Source organism: Tachyglossus aculeatus, chromosome 24, assembly GCF_015852505.1.
Source record: "Tachyglossus aculeatus isolate mTacAcu1 chromosome 24, mTacAcu1.pri, whole genome shotgun sequence".
NCBI lineage: Eukaryota > Metazoa > Chordata > Mammalia > Monotremata > Tachyglossidae > Tachyglossus > Tachyglossus aculeatus.
This window is the reverse complement of record NC_052089.1, coordinates 18,566,578-18,582,211: the sequence shown is the minus strand read 5'-3', so window position 1 is coordinate 18,582,211 and position 15,634 is coordinate 18,566,578. Positions and strand designations below refer to the sequence as shown.

The following is a 15,634-nucleotide window of genomic DNA, read 5'->3' as shown; positions in this document are numbered from 1 at the left end:
CTTATTCAAGTATCTGATAACACCAAGAGCAAGTTAAGAATCTTCAACAAAAAACCTGATGTGCTGCAATTTTAAATCATCCCTTGACCTTTCTCTTCACCTTTCTCACAAGATCTACGGCTAATCTTTAATCATTTCAGACGCTCGTCTAACCTTCTATAATTTTTCCATTATTTTAAATGTTGACCTACCTGTGCTAAGAGGGTTTGACCACAGAATTTTAATGGAAAGATTACCTCCTGGACCTTTCATGTCCAAGCAGTGTGGTCTAGTGGATGGAGCATGGGTCTGGGAATCAGGGGAAGTGGGCTCTAAGCCCCGCTGCTTGCCTGCTGTACGACATTGGAAAAGTCACTTCACTTCTCTGTTTCATCACCTGTAAATTGTGAGTCCTATGTGGGACAAAGGGGGTGTCTGACCTAATTTTCCTGCATCTACCTCAGTGCAGGATAACAGTGCCTGGAAGGAAGTTAACAAATACCAGAATTATTATTATTCACACATCACAGAATTATGTTGGGCTTTTAAAATCTACACTGTTAATGCAGATTAAACTTCTATTTTACTATGAATTTCAGGGTATTTTCAGGGTATTACCAGCTATATTGTATTCTTACTGTATTTAATGTCTGTCTCCCCCTCCAGACTGTAAGCTCGTTATGGGCAGGGAATGTGTCTTTTTGTATAGTACTCTTCCAAGTGCTTAGTACAGTGCTCTGTGCACAGTTAAGTGCTCGATAAATATGATTAACTGACTATTCTGAATTTATTTTTAATGTTTGGCATCCCAAAGTATACTACTTGCACTTGTCCCTACTGAATTTACATCTTCTCGATAGACCAATTTTCCCATGTGCTCAGGTGATTTTGAATTTTATTCTAAACTTTCTGAAGTGTTAGTAACCCTTCTCCAATTTAGTATGATCTGAAAAGTATGGCTGAGGCAACTTTTTAAGCTTGTCAATTAGAATGTCATGTGAAATACAACCTACACAGATTACAGCTACACTTTTCCCTTGTCTACCTGATGTGTCACTAACATAGAAATAATTAAATCTGTCTGTAGTCCAGGTAGACTGACAAACCAGTTTTAGTGTCAGAGATGTTCAACAATTATTTTAAATCAGCTGGGTTTTATTCCATTACAATTTTTCAGTTTTGTAGAGGTGCCAAATAGCTCAGAGGAGTTAGGAAAAATCAAGCAACTAAATCAATGATATTTATTGAATGGTCACTATGTGCAGAGCACTCTACTACATGCTTAGGAGACACGATCTCTCCCTACAAGGCCTTAAAAACTACATCAAAGCACTCTAGGTAGCATGGGAGTACTTTGGCAATGAGAGCTTGATAGATAAAATACAAAATTGATCATCCCTATATTCAGGGTGAGTTACCTGTTTTTATTGGAAAGAACACATGACTGGGAGTCAGGAGAATCAGATTTGAGCCCCAGTTCAGACAATGGACCATTGTGTGAGCTTGGGCAAGTTGTGAAGTAACATGGCCTAGTGGAGAGAGCACAGACCTGGGATTCAGAAAGTCATGGGTTCTAATCAGCTCCGACACGTGCAGTGTGTGATTTTGGGCAAGTCACTTTTCATTCATTCATTCAATCGTATTTATTGAGCACTTACTGTGTGCAAAGCACTGTACTAAGCACTTGGGAAGTACAAGTTGGCAACATATAGAGACGGTCCCTACCCAACAGTGGGCTCACAGTCTAGAAGACTTCACTTCTCTGTGCCTCAGTTCCCTCATTTGTAAAATGGGGATTAAGACTGTGAGCCCCACGTACAACAGGGACTGCGTTCATCCCGACTACCTTGTATCTACCCCAAAGCTTAAAATAGTACCTGACAGATAGTAAGCGTTTAACAAATACCATCATTATTATTATTTCCTCAATTATCAAATGGGGATAATATAACCAGCCACATTTGGGACAGGGATTGTGTCCAATCTCATGATCTTGTATCTACTGCAGAGTTTAACTCATAGTAAGAACTGAATAAATACTATAATTGTACTATGTTCTAGAATGGTATTTTTTTTTTAATTACATAATTCCAAATGAACACTTTCAAAAAACACTGCTTTTGCTCAGCCAACCAAGGCAAAAAAGAAATGATGAAGTTAAGGGAATCCAGTTTTTTCACTCTAAATTCAGGGATTCTTCAGTGTATATTTTTGACCATACTATTTTCCTTCTGATTTCCATTGTACTGAAAAACCTCTGTTAGTGTTCTTAATTGGGTCAATGAACTGTTCAAAGAGCAATACACACAGTTTAGCTTCCCCTAGAAAATAATGTAAAGTGCACTCGTGCATTCCCACGATCCTAGATATTGACTAAAATAATCTGAATTTAAAAAATATAACATTTATAACTTATGTGATCAACGAGCAATGTAAAAACACTCAATTCTGCCACAAAATATGTTTGCATTATATTTTCTAGCTGAAGTGTTGTTAGGGAATAAAGCCCATAAGTGGTGACAACACAAGACTAATTGGATTCAGCGTGCCAAGGTGTTGGTAGGACAGTTTGTGCACTATGTTGCAATGGGGTGAGTTTGACAGCACTTTTTTTTTAAACTTGGGTTGTTCAACAATGTTGCATTATAGGCTAATTAGGGATAATAACAATAAACGATTAGGAGTTAAACGATTAATTGTTAACCTGCGCATATACAAAAAACTGCTCTAATAGCTTGCACATCTTGATTTGAAGCTCACCTGAGTCCAGACACTTCAGTACATCTAATTCAATAAATAGCCAGACTGAATTTGCAATTTTCATCACCTGATACTGGCTTCAAATTTCACAGTTCTCAGTATTTCTTTCTTCAAGCCTCAGCTCTGGGGCCACCTGAGGCAGCATGCTAGACTTTACAGCCCTGATGCATTATTTAAGATTTGTTTTGAGGTCAAGATATGCTAAATTTAGGGTGGGCATTCATCTGTTTTCCAAGGCAGAGTTTGATCTTCAGCTGGTCTGACTACTTTCAGGTATGGGATATGGTCCCAGGATCACTTATGTCCAGTGTATTTATTCACTGCCAAGCCATCCTCCACTACAGTTCCCATTGCTGATTTTCTCAACTCAGAGTTGGTGCCCAAATCCTCTGGGAAGGGAACACAAAGACTCTGGAACAAATGTGTCCATGGGTTGCAGAGAGAAGTGGTATGAGGGTTCTCCATAGAACTGCACTACACGCGGGTGAATTTGGCTAAAAACAAGCAAACAAAATGACATCCAAATCATATCATTATCATCATCATATCAAATTCATCATTACCCAACTGGTTTTTTCATCAACAGACTTCCCTGGCAGAGAAGCTACCAGCCTTTCACCATTTTCCCTGTAGCCCTGTTTTATACTTTGGCCCCTATATACAGGATCTCTTTAGGGTGGAGTGGGAGGAGAGCAAATGTGGTGGAGTGGGAGGAGAGCAAATGTGGGGGCCAAAGAGTCCTATATGGGAAAGCATCAAGGGTCCTGAGCTGCTCACCTCTTTCATGGCAGCCTTATTTGCTGACCTCCATGGAGGGCTTCCTAAACAGAAGTTCCACAATGTGGACTACCGACAATTATTGCAGTTTTTGGCAGACCCTTGAAGAAGTTTCACATTTTTTTACATATTTACTGCTGTATCCCACTTGGTACTCCTAACTGGTTTCATGGAAATAGTGTTAAGCAAGAGAGTGCTCAACAAAGTAAAATTAGCCACCGGAAAAATATGAAGTGCATTAATAATGCATCCCATAGACCCCAAATTTTGACCAAAACAGTATATTTAAAAGTTGAGAGAATTCCAGTGTAAGTACCAATGCTGACAGACTGTAAATTTGATAACTTGTGTATATGTTAATACTGCACTTAAATGTCAAAGTCTTATCTTTGTGTGACAGTGGAAAGAGCACAAGCTTGGGAGTCTGAGGTCATGGGCTCTAATCCCAGCTCTGCCACTTGTCTGCTGTGTAACCTTGGGCAAGTAACTCAACCTCTCTGTGCCTCAGTTACCTCATCTGTAAAATGGGCATTTAGACTGTAAGCCCCATGCGGGACAACTTGATTACCTTGTATCTACCCCACTGTTTATAACAGTGCTTGGCACCCAGTAAGCACTTAACAAATACCATTATCATTATTATCTTTCACACACTCTACTCAGCAAAAAGGCACTTTTTGTTGACATTATTTCCTTCAAATAATTTTCCATTATCTATGCAGAATTAAAATGGGCTATAATCACTTATCAAGCCAGTGAAAATGTTCAAAAGGAAGGGAAAGGCTTATGCCAAAGAAAACTTGGCAGGTTATACTTTAATATCTTTAATAGCACAGAATATATAATAGGGATTTCTGTGACACTGTAACTAATATTATCTTGTCCAACCCAACTCCCCCTATAAACTGGATGCTCCTTGTGGGCATTTAGTCCATACAATAAGTAGTCATAAATACCATTGATTGATTGACATCACTGCATTATACTGCACACCTGTGTAACCACTATGATGCCCAGTTTTCCTAAGTGTCATCGCTGACCATCATAACTGTACCGTAATTTACTTGAGGGGTCAGTTCCATATAAACCTAGCAGCGGGGTATGTAAGAGGGGATGGTGGCTATGCAGTGGACTTATGTAGGCCCAACACAAATAGAATTTACACATGCTGATCACAACATATTTATGGGCAAGAAAGGAGCACTTTTATGAGCTGTGGAAGTGCTGCAATGAATTTTATCATTAAAATTCAATACCATTAAAGCATAAAAGCATGGAAGGTATTATAATGGGGGATTGGTGCAGTTGGGATATTCCTAAAAGGACCTGGTTATGTGCATTGACGGAGTTCAAAGAATTAGCAATAGTCTCAATTAAAATGTGTGTTGCGGGGGTGGGAGGTGGAACCAGAAATCAAAGGCATTAGATTTTCAAATTGATAGTTTATGAGCCAACACAATTCAAAGATCTAAAGCTTCCACTTTGCTCTAAGATTAAGTAATGCTTCAGAAATATGGGTTTGTGAATTCTAATCCTAATCCTGGAATGTTCAGTCTGCTTTGAATCAAGCCACTATCAGGAAGCGTGAAGTGAGGCCCTGTGACTTAGATGCAAAGCAATGCCCTGAAAAATCTCTGGACTCAAAACTCTGATAATTCCTTCCTCTACTCTGCTCCCCTCTTTTTTTTACCTCCTTGCTTCTAGAGCTACCAGTAATGAGGCTTGAGGAAAGCCTCAAGAACCCAGGGCAACTGTTGAGATCTCCAAACTATAAGAACAGATATACACTCCATGGGGTCAAATGGGAATGACTGTCCTCACATCTTTCTTAGTTGGCCTCCAAGACTCACTCATTGCAGGTCTCTAACAAGACCCAAGAGTTACCAATTCGGCTGAAAAGACTCCAAATCGTGGCCTTTTGGCTGTTGGAAGCCAGTTATCTTCCAGCCCTCACTCCCCCTAAAATTCCTGACTGTCTTTGCCTCTGTGCCGACAAGGGAAAGTTGGTGCCTATTGCTATGGGGAAGACTTGCAATTACTAACTGGATATACACCACATTTTTTCTGAAGTGAGGTTACACAGTAGCAAAAACCATCCACATTCAGTTCTGTGATAGAGCATGTTTTCCATATGCATTTTGGCTGGAACATGTTTAAGGAATTAGGGAACATTTGTCCTACCACCTGAGCTGGTTTGGGTTTGGCATACTGCATTATCACAGACACTGTCTGACTGCATGTCTGTAGCACAGAATAGGTATTAAAGGGCAATCCTCACATTGTAGGACATCTGGGTGGGCTGACTTCTACATTAGGGACTTTGGCTCTTAGAACAGAACTGAGAGAGAAGTTCACATCTTATCTTCCACCTAATATACATAATCTCTATCCCCCTACTCACCATTTTTTAATCTCTAAAATTTAAAAATCTAGGCTAATCAGGAATCACAATTAAGAGCGAGTGCTTCCATCATCAGATATACAGTAGCTGGTAAAATGAAATAGGAAAGGATTTTATGGCATAAAAATCAATCATTTTTCCGCTCTTCAGACAGAGATCATTTAGAGATCAAAAACTTTACATTGCATCTGTGGAACAAAAGTCCTCCTTCAGGAAAAATACATCAGACTCTTAACAGTCTAAACACACAAATCCTTGTCATGAAAGATATGCAAATGCCTATTTTGAAAAATAAGGGTCACAAAGGGCTTTAGATCATTTCAGTCTTCATGCAAATGCTTTAGTCTGTAAACTTTCTCAAAGGAAAAAGAAATCATATTCTAGCACTGATTGGTGTGTGGTAGGGCCAAGGTGAAAACTGGCATCAGTAAGATTTTAATTCAGAAATTTATATTGCTTCATCTACTTTTCAACACGGAGCAAAGCAGTATAACACACAACCAGGGTGAACTTTAAAGAACTTGATTAATTGAAAGAAAGGTTTGAATAAATTCTTTTCCAACCAATGTCTCTGTTCTTTATATGCAAGCCATATGGTATAGAAGGAGCAAAAGGCATCACACCAACTGCTGTGTTCTAAATGCGTTATGTGTAACAAAGTTATTAAAAAAAAGCAAGCAGCTCTGTCAGTTTATCAAGACGATAACTACACTACCTGAACATTTCCCACTGTAAAAAGGGGGTAATTCAAGTGACATTTGTAGTTACTGAAAATAGGACTAAATGCAGAGCAATCAATGACAATCCCACAGAAGAAATCCCATGCACTGAGCAATTCTTTTATCCCCAAATTAAAATACTCATAGAATTCTTGGGATTTTAGACTCAGATATAATCTGAGCTCAGGCTACTAATAATGGATGCTTTTTTGCTGAAATCTTGCCCATTGCTGGGTAAGGACCATCTCTATATTTGCTGACTTGTACTTCCCAAGCACTTAGTACAGTGCTCTGCACACAGTAAGTGCTCAATAAATACTGATCCTAGCAAGGGGCAGTGGTCCAGTTCTCCTTTTCAGGCGGAAGCATCTGAGCTTCTGGGAGTCTTCAGTTCCATGTCCTTTTCCTTAGCAGGCCTGATTTGTCCTGGCCTTGATAGAACCAAATTCAGCCCTACCTCACATGACTGTTCGGGGGAGACTAAGTGCCCATGCTGCCCAGAACCGATTGCAGTCACAAGTAGAGAATTACTGTCCGGAAGCAGCCCATAGAAGCTTTCTGTCACTCTTGTTTTTTATGTATGAAACTGAGTCCTATCTCTGAACTGCTCCCTTCCGGGGACTCCCAAAACCTTCTTCAGTAGTCACCTTGTATTCCCCCTGCACTGAGAGCTCCCTCGTCTTTGGGTTTTGCAGAGTCACACCTTTCTCAATCATGGAGTATGTCCTCCAGTAGACAGAAATCTTTGATGCTGGAAACCATATACCAAAAGGAATCTTAGTGTTAAAATGCACTGTGGTTAGTCAGTCTTTGATGAGAGTTATGGGATTTCTAACCACCTAATCCCAGATCCTGTTGAAGGATGGCAAGGGATTTGTAGGTAAGGAAAGGAGAAAACACCTCCTCCAATAGGGATATGGGGTAAACTCCTGGTGGGCAGAGAATGGGTCTACCAACACTGTTATACTGTACTCTTGCAAGCACTTTAGAGCAGTGTTGTACACACAGTAGGCACTAAGCACTCAAATACCATTGGCTTCATGGATGCGATAGGACCAAGACTTTATAAGGAGGTTTGCAAACTGCTCAAACCCTTCTGCCTGCTTTTTCATCTCCTTTACTCTGCTCGTGATAGGTTTGCTCCTGCTTAGCTCCCAGACTGTCCCAAGAGCACGTGATGAGTTTCTCTCTTTGCCTAAATCAATACTTGTGGAAAATAGGCCAGAGATATAAGGGTTAGTCACGTAGTTTAGGGTATTATCATTCTACTCTTAGTTTTCCCTTTTTGCCTACCCTTTTTCAAAGGAAAACTTTAGAGTAAAGGTGTCCTTTCTCTGGGATGTAGAGTAAACATATAGTGAGAGGCCTCTTTCTCTCAGAGTAAATCCTTGTTTGTCAAATTAATCAAACATTAGTATTTTTTAAGGGTCTAGTGTGTAGGACACAGGTTCTAATCCATGGCTCTGCTGTGTGATCTTGGGCAAGTAACTTAACTTCTCTGTGCCTCAGTTACCTCATCTGTAAAATGGGGATTAAGATTGTGAGCCCCACATGGAACAACCTGATTACCTTGTATCTATCCTAGTGCTTAGAACAGTGCTTGGCACATAGTAAGCCCTTAACAAATACCATAATTATTATTAATTATTATTATTAGAACACTCCATTAAAGGAATGAGAGAATGTAATCAAAATTACTGTAGACTGTACACAAGGGGTTTACAATCTAGCAGAATTTTGACCTTGTATTTCATTTAAGCTCTGTGCCTCGGTTTTTTTTTCAACCTGTAAAATGGGGACTAAATACCTAGTCTCACTCCCCCTTAGATTGTGAGCCCCATGTAGAACAGGGATTGTGTCTGATTTGACTAAACTATATCTACACCAGTCCGTAGCACAAGGTTTGGCTTATAGCAAGAAAGTAACTAATACAACTATCATAATTTAGTGGAGTTAAAAATATCAAAGTTTACCATTTAGCTGGGCAATAATGGCCTGATTTTCCTGTTTTGAACTCTCTTGTGGTGTGCATTTCCTATATTAAGCTACTCTTGCATTCTTTTCAAATAGCTCTTTGATTATAGTATTATTTGCTACCACACATGTTTAAATAAGAGTTTTGGAATTCTTCAAAAGCTTTAAAAGTTTTCCTTGGAGCTTTTGTCAGACCGACCTCCCTTCTCCCGCGAATGACTTTTATCTATGTTAAGAAAAAAGGGGCAAGATCTTTCATCAAATTTCCTAACACTCTGACTGTACTCTGAGTATCAGAAACTTGGTTTATGGGACTGCCATCCCAGGCAAATGACACACGTATTCCCTGATTCATGGATAAATGGAAACAAAACAATTCCACAGAACCGGGGTGGTCCAGTCAACTAAACTAAATTCTCCTTCTAGCTTGGACTAGTGGAAAGAGCACAGACCAGGGTGTCAAAGGACCTGGGCTCAAATCCTGGCTCTGCTAATTGCCCACTTTGTGACTCTGGTAAAATCCCTTAACTTCTCTGTGCCTCAGTTTCCTCATCTGCAAAATGGGGATTCAATACCTGTCTTTCCTCCTACCTAGACTATGAGCCCCGTGTGTGTCAGGGACTGTGTCCATTGTGATTAACTAACTACCCCAGGGCTCAGAACAGTGCCTGACACATAGTAAATGCTCAATAAATACCCACCATTATTTTATTCTAGACTCAGATACTGTACGCAAAAGATACTGTGGCATTCATTTTACCAGCTAAGCAGATTTTTGTAAGATATTCAGTAGACTTGGATAGTAGAATAAGGAAAGGGAATTTGGTGAATTTGATTCCAACGCAATAGTGAGTTCTTTCAAGTCCGAGAGACAATTTCCCTAGTCTATGATTAAGTCTTTATTTTTAACTCAGAAGTTTACCCTGATATGTTTAAAATGGTATCACAGAAATATAGTCACTTGAGATCATGGCAGAAAGTTCACAACTGTTTGGAAATTCTGCATATCATCTGCGTTCAGACTCAATTCCTGTTACTGAAAGGCACAAATAGATTTCATTTTTGAGAAAAGCCCCAGCATTAAAACCAAGTGATTTACTAAATAAAGTGGAAAATTGAGATTAGTCATCGTTTGAAAGCACCTTAATATTACCGTTAAAAAAATACAAACTAAATCAATCAGCTCTACTAACTCTGATGTATTTTCTCAAGGGTTTCATAAGGTGCTCTGCACACAATAAGCACTCAATAAATACCATTAATTGATTTGAATAAAACTGAGTGAATATACTCTTAGCCAGTCACACTTACCAAAAGTGAACATGGACGGCCATTATGTTCAAAGTGATCAGAGAAGAAATCTGTATTGTGGTCCAGCCTCTGATGTCCTCCATATTCTGCTTCATCAGAATCCAGTACAATTTTGAATTTATGACTTATTAAGGAATTCACAGAGCTTCAGGAAATTGGAGAGATTTTCACAAGATTCAACGTACAAATTTAATCCTGGATAGCCAATTAGAAATGCATGCAGCTGATACTGAATAAGCAATCATCATCTAGCTTTATCAACTCTGATTTTTTGTGTTTTATGACACACATGGCCTTAGCCTTTATTAAGATTACTCACCTGCAATTTAGCTATAATTCAATCATTTATCACTTGATTTTTAAAAGATCAGTCATCTATCACATACATTTAACCACCTGACAGCTATCGCTACTGATATTAAATTCAAAACTGCTTCAACTGTTCAGGAAATAAACTGACATGTTAATGAGGAACAAAAGAAGTGTGATTTTAGTAAGTTTTCTATGTCGCTAAACTCTGCCCACATATATTTGTATTTGCTCATTACTATCATCAATCATCAATCGTATTTATTGAGCGCTTACTATGTGCAGAGCACTGTACTAAGCGCTTGGGAAGTACAAATTGGCAACATATAGAGACAGTCCCTACCCAACAGTGGGCTCACAGTCTAAAAGCTTACTAGCTTAGAATGGATATATAAACAGGCTCACATATACGTATTCTTCTAAAAGATGTAAATGCAGTATTTGTTACAAGCCTGTTGCTATCTCACATGCCCCTCTCCCTTTTTCTCCTTTTACCACTTCTGTTGCTCTTCAAAGTCCTATACATGCCTAAATTCAGCTTCAGGGGATAGGGATCTGGGGAGCTAAAAAGTCTTTTCAACTTATCCCTACCTACCCTTAAGAAGCAATCTAGATGGCTGGCCTCAGCCCCTCTTCTCTCCTCATTATTCCATCATTGGGTTGACCGAAAGGACAACAGTCTTTGAGGAATAAACTCTGCTCCTGGGCATTCCATTTTCTACCCACAAGACAGTCTATATCCCATATGCCCAGTCTTGGTTTCCAGAAGGCTGAGGAGAGGAGAGGAGAGTAGCTCATCAGAGAAGTTTTTTAAAAAAACATTCTCTCTGCTTCTTTCTTCTCCCTCTTTCTCTCTCTCTCTCTCTCTCTCTCACACACACACACACACACACACAGTTTTTTATATGCTTCCTGAAAATGCACCTAAAGGGTATGAGTGTTTCAGACATGTGAATACAACAAAATAGAATAAATCTCGATTAATATGGGGATTGTTGGAACGGCTAGTGACAGACTGGAGGGCTGAACAATTATCTGGATGATTTGCTCATTATAAACAATCCACTTGGAGACCAAAATTGTTGGATAATTGTTTGATCCTTCATTGGACTGAGCTGTGCAGATCCTGCTAATGGGCTTAGTATGTCAGTAATGTATCATATGGTAAATTACGACTCCAGCATACATGGTAAACTGATAAACCTATCAACTCAAGTGCCCAATTCACCTGATCTACTCTATTCTTAAAAATCCATTTTTAATGTGTAAAAATTCAGCAGCCTTGAAATAAGTTCAAAATAGCAGCCTGCAAAATATTCGCTTCCTAACCAAATTGATACGTTTGTACATATTTATTACTCTATTTATTTATTTTACTTGTACGTATCTATTCTATTTATTTTATTTTGTTAGTATGTTTGGTTTTGTTCTCTGTCTTCCCCTTTTAGACTGTGAGCCCACTGTTGGGTAGGGACTGTCTCTATATGTTGCCAATTTGTACTTCCCAAGTGCTTAGTACAGTGCTCTGCACATAGTAAGCGCTCAATAAATACGATTGATGATGATGATGATGATACACTCTCCCAGACCAAGCCATCTCCACTTACTCTTAGGAACAGCCCCTGGCTAACCAGATTATTATATTCTGAAAAAAGATACAGACAGCCAGAGCAGCTGCTCTATGGTAAAATGACATTGTGAAGTGTGTGGGAAAAGAGAAAAATGTGAGTGTTTCAAGGTGGACAGAAGAATGTGGGAATGGCAAAGCAGAGAGAAAAGTGTAAAAGAAAAGGAAGTGAGAGGAGTAGAGTTGCAACAAGAACTATTAACAAAGGTCATTTTAGCACACTGTCTCACATGCTAATCTATTTTGCTAAATCAAAGTTGGATATGGTAAGTGCCAGCTTGGTGTTTATGAATGTGAAAATTAAATGGGGTATTTAAATGTAGATTATAAAACAACTTAAAGCCAAGGGGCAAAAACTACATGGACTTCTGCCCTGGTTTGTAAAGCAATAAATAGTTGGTACCTTTCAACCTCAACCCTTTCTATTCAAGTGGGGTTTACGCTTGCTTTGGAAATTTGAGGGCCTTCAAAGTACTCACTGAATCTATCAACAGGTTAGTGAAAATGACCATTTGAAGCAGTATTTGATAATCCATGTCCTAAATTTTTAACCATGAAAAAAAATCATGTTATCGAAGAAGCCTATGGTAATAAGATTAAAGAACAATGAGGGTGTGAAGGCTCTTTAATTCAATGGCTCTTCAGCTCCTCAAAAGCTGCTGTGTTTGCTCAGCCTCTTTATAAAGAGCCTGCTCAAAGTATTAAGATTTTATGCAAGAAGTACGACCATTTTTATATCATTCTGCTCTATCCACTTCATGCCAATTGTTGCAGCTCAGCAACTTTATTGAAAAGGTATAATCCCTGAGGCTTTAAACCGACAAGCAAGGAACGGTGCATTAGAGTGACTAAATGCTACTTAAGTTGGCCAAAATAAAATTAAATTAAGTACTATTTTGAGATTCAATTCTTTAATTATTCTCCCCATATGTTTACATGATTGCAGCAGTTTCCTAGGAACAGTGATCCTCAGTAGAAAGATATACCAAATGCCAAAGGCAAAAAAGCTGTTAATTACAGATTGCTGTGACTTCAATGAACAAGTTGTCCATATAAATATCTGCAAGGATAAGAAGAGGTGCCACAAAACTAGGAGCATTTTATAGGTTTTTAACTGTCTAAAGATGAATTGAGAGCTGAAGGCTATCGAAGCTTGGCCTAACTATTTTTTTGTCTTTTGTGAGTTACCTAAATTGTATTTTATTTATTGCAAACTGCAATCCAAAAGGCCTTAGGATATAGCTGTACAACTTCTAAAACAGATCTGCCCCTTTATTTTATAAATATGTCTAAATTACCCCTGGTTTATTGTCATGACCCATACAGAGAACCATAAACTTCAACTTTTAGTTGCTCTCTCTGGTACCTTTCCAAACTCAGCACCAGCAGAGATTTCTGACAAGTTTTTGTAGATTTTATGAACCTAGGGGTAATGTCTCCCTCAGGCATTTCACTCTTTGCTTCAGTGATCTACAATATACATTAAATTGCATAATTCATCAATGGCGCTCAAAGCCCTGATATGTTTAATGATTCTTTAATAATTATTTACTACAATGGTATGTTATGACTAACAATTTTCAAACAAATTATTTGTTAAGTGCTTTTGTTAATCCAAGTTCTAGAGAACGCCTATGTCTAACTGAATTGTAGAAATACAGTGAACTGTTCTGAAGAAACGTGAAAAAAGGTTTAGTTTTTCTACTTAATGTATCCAAAGTGTGTCTAGAGTTGCTTTAATTACACCATCCTTTTGGAGAGATGCCCAATTTTCTGCTTTTATAGCTTCATATTAAAACTTAGACTTTACTGAAGCAAGCTGGCTCTTATGCAAGAGCTGCCTGAGCACTTCATTGCTGAATTGTACTTTCCAAGCACCTAGTACAGTGCTCTGCACACAGTAAGCGCTCTATAAATACAATTGAATGAATTTAAGTTTGTGAATACTGCCTTCATAAAAAGCTGACAACTAAAAATTTTAATTAAGAGTAAAACAGAAGTGTTTTCCTATTTCAGTCAAGGATGTTCATCTCATCTACAAAGACTTTGAGCTATCAACCCTGATTTCAGATAATGAAATACCTTAATCTCAGTAAGTTTGATGCCTTGACTTTAAATTTCTTAGACCAAGTAAAACCAATGAATGGCAAACAAAAGCAGCAATACCAATGAATGCTTAAAACCTGAAATGTAGACACTGCTGTTACTAACAACATTAATTACCAGAATACTAAATTTTTTGAAATACTTATTTTCAGATATATCATTGGCTTACTCTTTAGCAAGCAAAATGGCATTTAAGTAAACTGTGTGCTATATTTACTAATATCACTTTTACTCTTCTATTTTGAAGAAAAAGACATTTAAGCCTTTCTTTGGAAATATATTAGCTATCAATTAAAGCTTCTGTAGGCTACATTAGTACATTGGATTCAATCCAAATCAAGGGATCATTTCAATCTAATAAGAATCTTTAGTTACAACATAAGTTTTGGGAGGTTCTATCACATGCGTAGGAGAGGGATGTCTAGGTTAGTCATGGTAATAATAATAATGATGAATAGGATGATAATAAGAGTAATAATAATAATGGTACGCATTAAACTAGACTTCCTTGCCTCACCATGGACAGGGAATTTGTCTGCCATTTCCATTGTATTGTACTCTCCCAAGAGCTTATTACAGTGCTCTGCACACAGTAAGTACTCAATAAATAGCACTGATTATCTGATTAAGCACTTACTATATGCCAAGCACTACACTCAGGGCTGAGGTAGAAAGAGCCCCACATGGGGCTCAGAGTCTAAGTAGGAAGGAAAACAGTTACTGAATTCCCATTTTGCATATGAGGAAACTGAGGAACTGAGAAGTTAAGTGACTTGTCCATGTGTACACAATAGGCAAGTGGCGGAGCCAGGATTAGAACCCAGGTCCTCTGACTCCCAGTCCTGGGCTCTTCCCACCAGGCAATGCTGCTTAACATAATAGGCGATGACTCCCATTTTTGAAACTCGGGGTTCCAGCCCACAGTCAGAACAGGGAGCCAGGCATCCTTTAAGTGCCATGCAATATCTTTCCCTGAGTCACAGAGGACTAGTTTTATTCATCTCTACATCTGTACAAAGGGCTTACTAAGGATGGATGGGATGTCTATACCATATAATTACGAAACTCATTTGTATTACCAATTTCTTTGTCATTAAAACTTTTATGTTAGAATGCAACCTAACTGCTAGCTTTCACATAAAATGGCTTATGGTTGCATTAACTGAGTTTTCCTTTATAAAATCCATTATTCTCACAAGTACTTGCTTGATGAAGTTAGAGGATCCACTTGGCTGATTTATAGTGAACAAGGATTCAAATTAGTACAAACCTTCAGCCTGTATCTGTTTGCTAGTTATACAAATGCTCTGATAACCATAGCTGAATTAGGTTCCCAAACACCTAATGTTTATTAAATATTACAACTGCAAAAAAATATGCAGGATTCATAGAAAAATAGATGCCAATTTAAAGTCACTGAGCTTTCCAACTACAAATGCAAAGACTGACTGCCTTTTTTTTTTTTAAAGTCAGCCAACATGCAAGAACCCATGAGACTTTCAAATTGCTAACTTTCAACCAGACCTGTCTGGAAGGTTTAGAAATAGTAATAGTTATTCTGGTATTTGTTAAGCGCTTACTAAGTGCAAGGCACTGTACTAAGTGCTGGGGTGGATACAAGCAAATTGGGTTAGATTTAACAGATGAGGTAACTGAGGCCCAGAGAAGTGA

General features: G+C 38.4%; 1 protein-coding gene across 1 annotated transcript in view; it reads right to left on the bottom strand.

Annotated features, from left to right (window-relative positions):
* GBE1 (1,4-alpha-glucan branching enzyme 1) overlaps positions 1-15,634 on the bottom strand; it is a 180,155-nt gene that overhangs the window by 7,294 nt on the left and 157,227 nt on the right. The window contains exon 15 of the mRNA XM_038766124.1: positions 9,922-10,039. Within this exon, the coding sequence (XP_038622052.1) occupies positions 9,922-10,039 (118 nt within the window). The remainder of the gene's footprint in view (positions 1-9,921; positions 10,040-15,634) is intronic.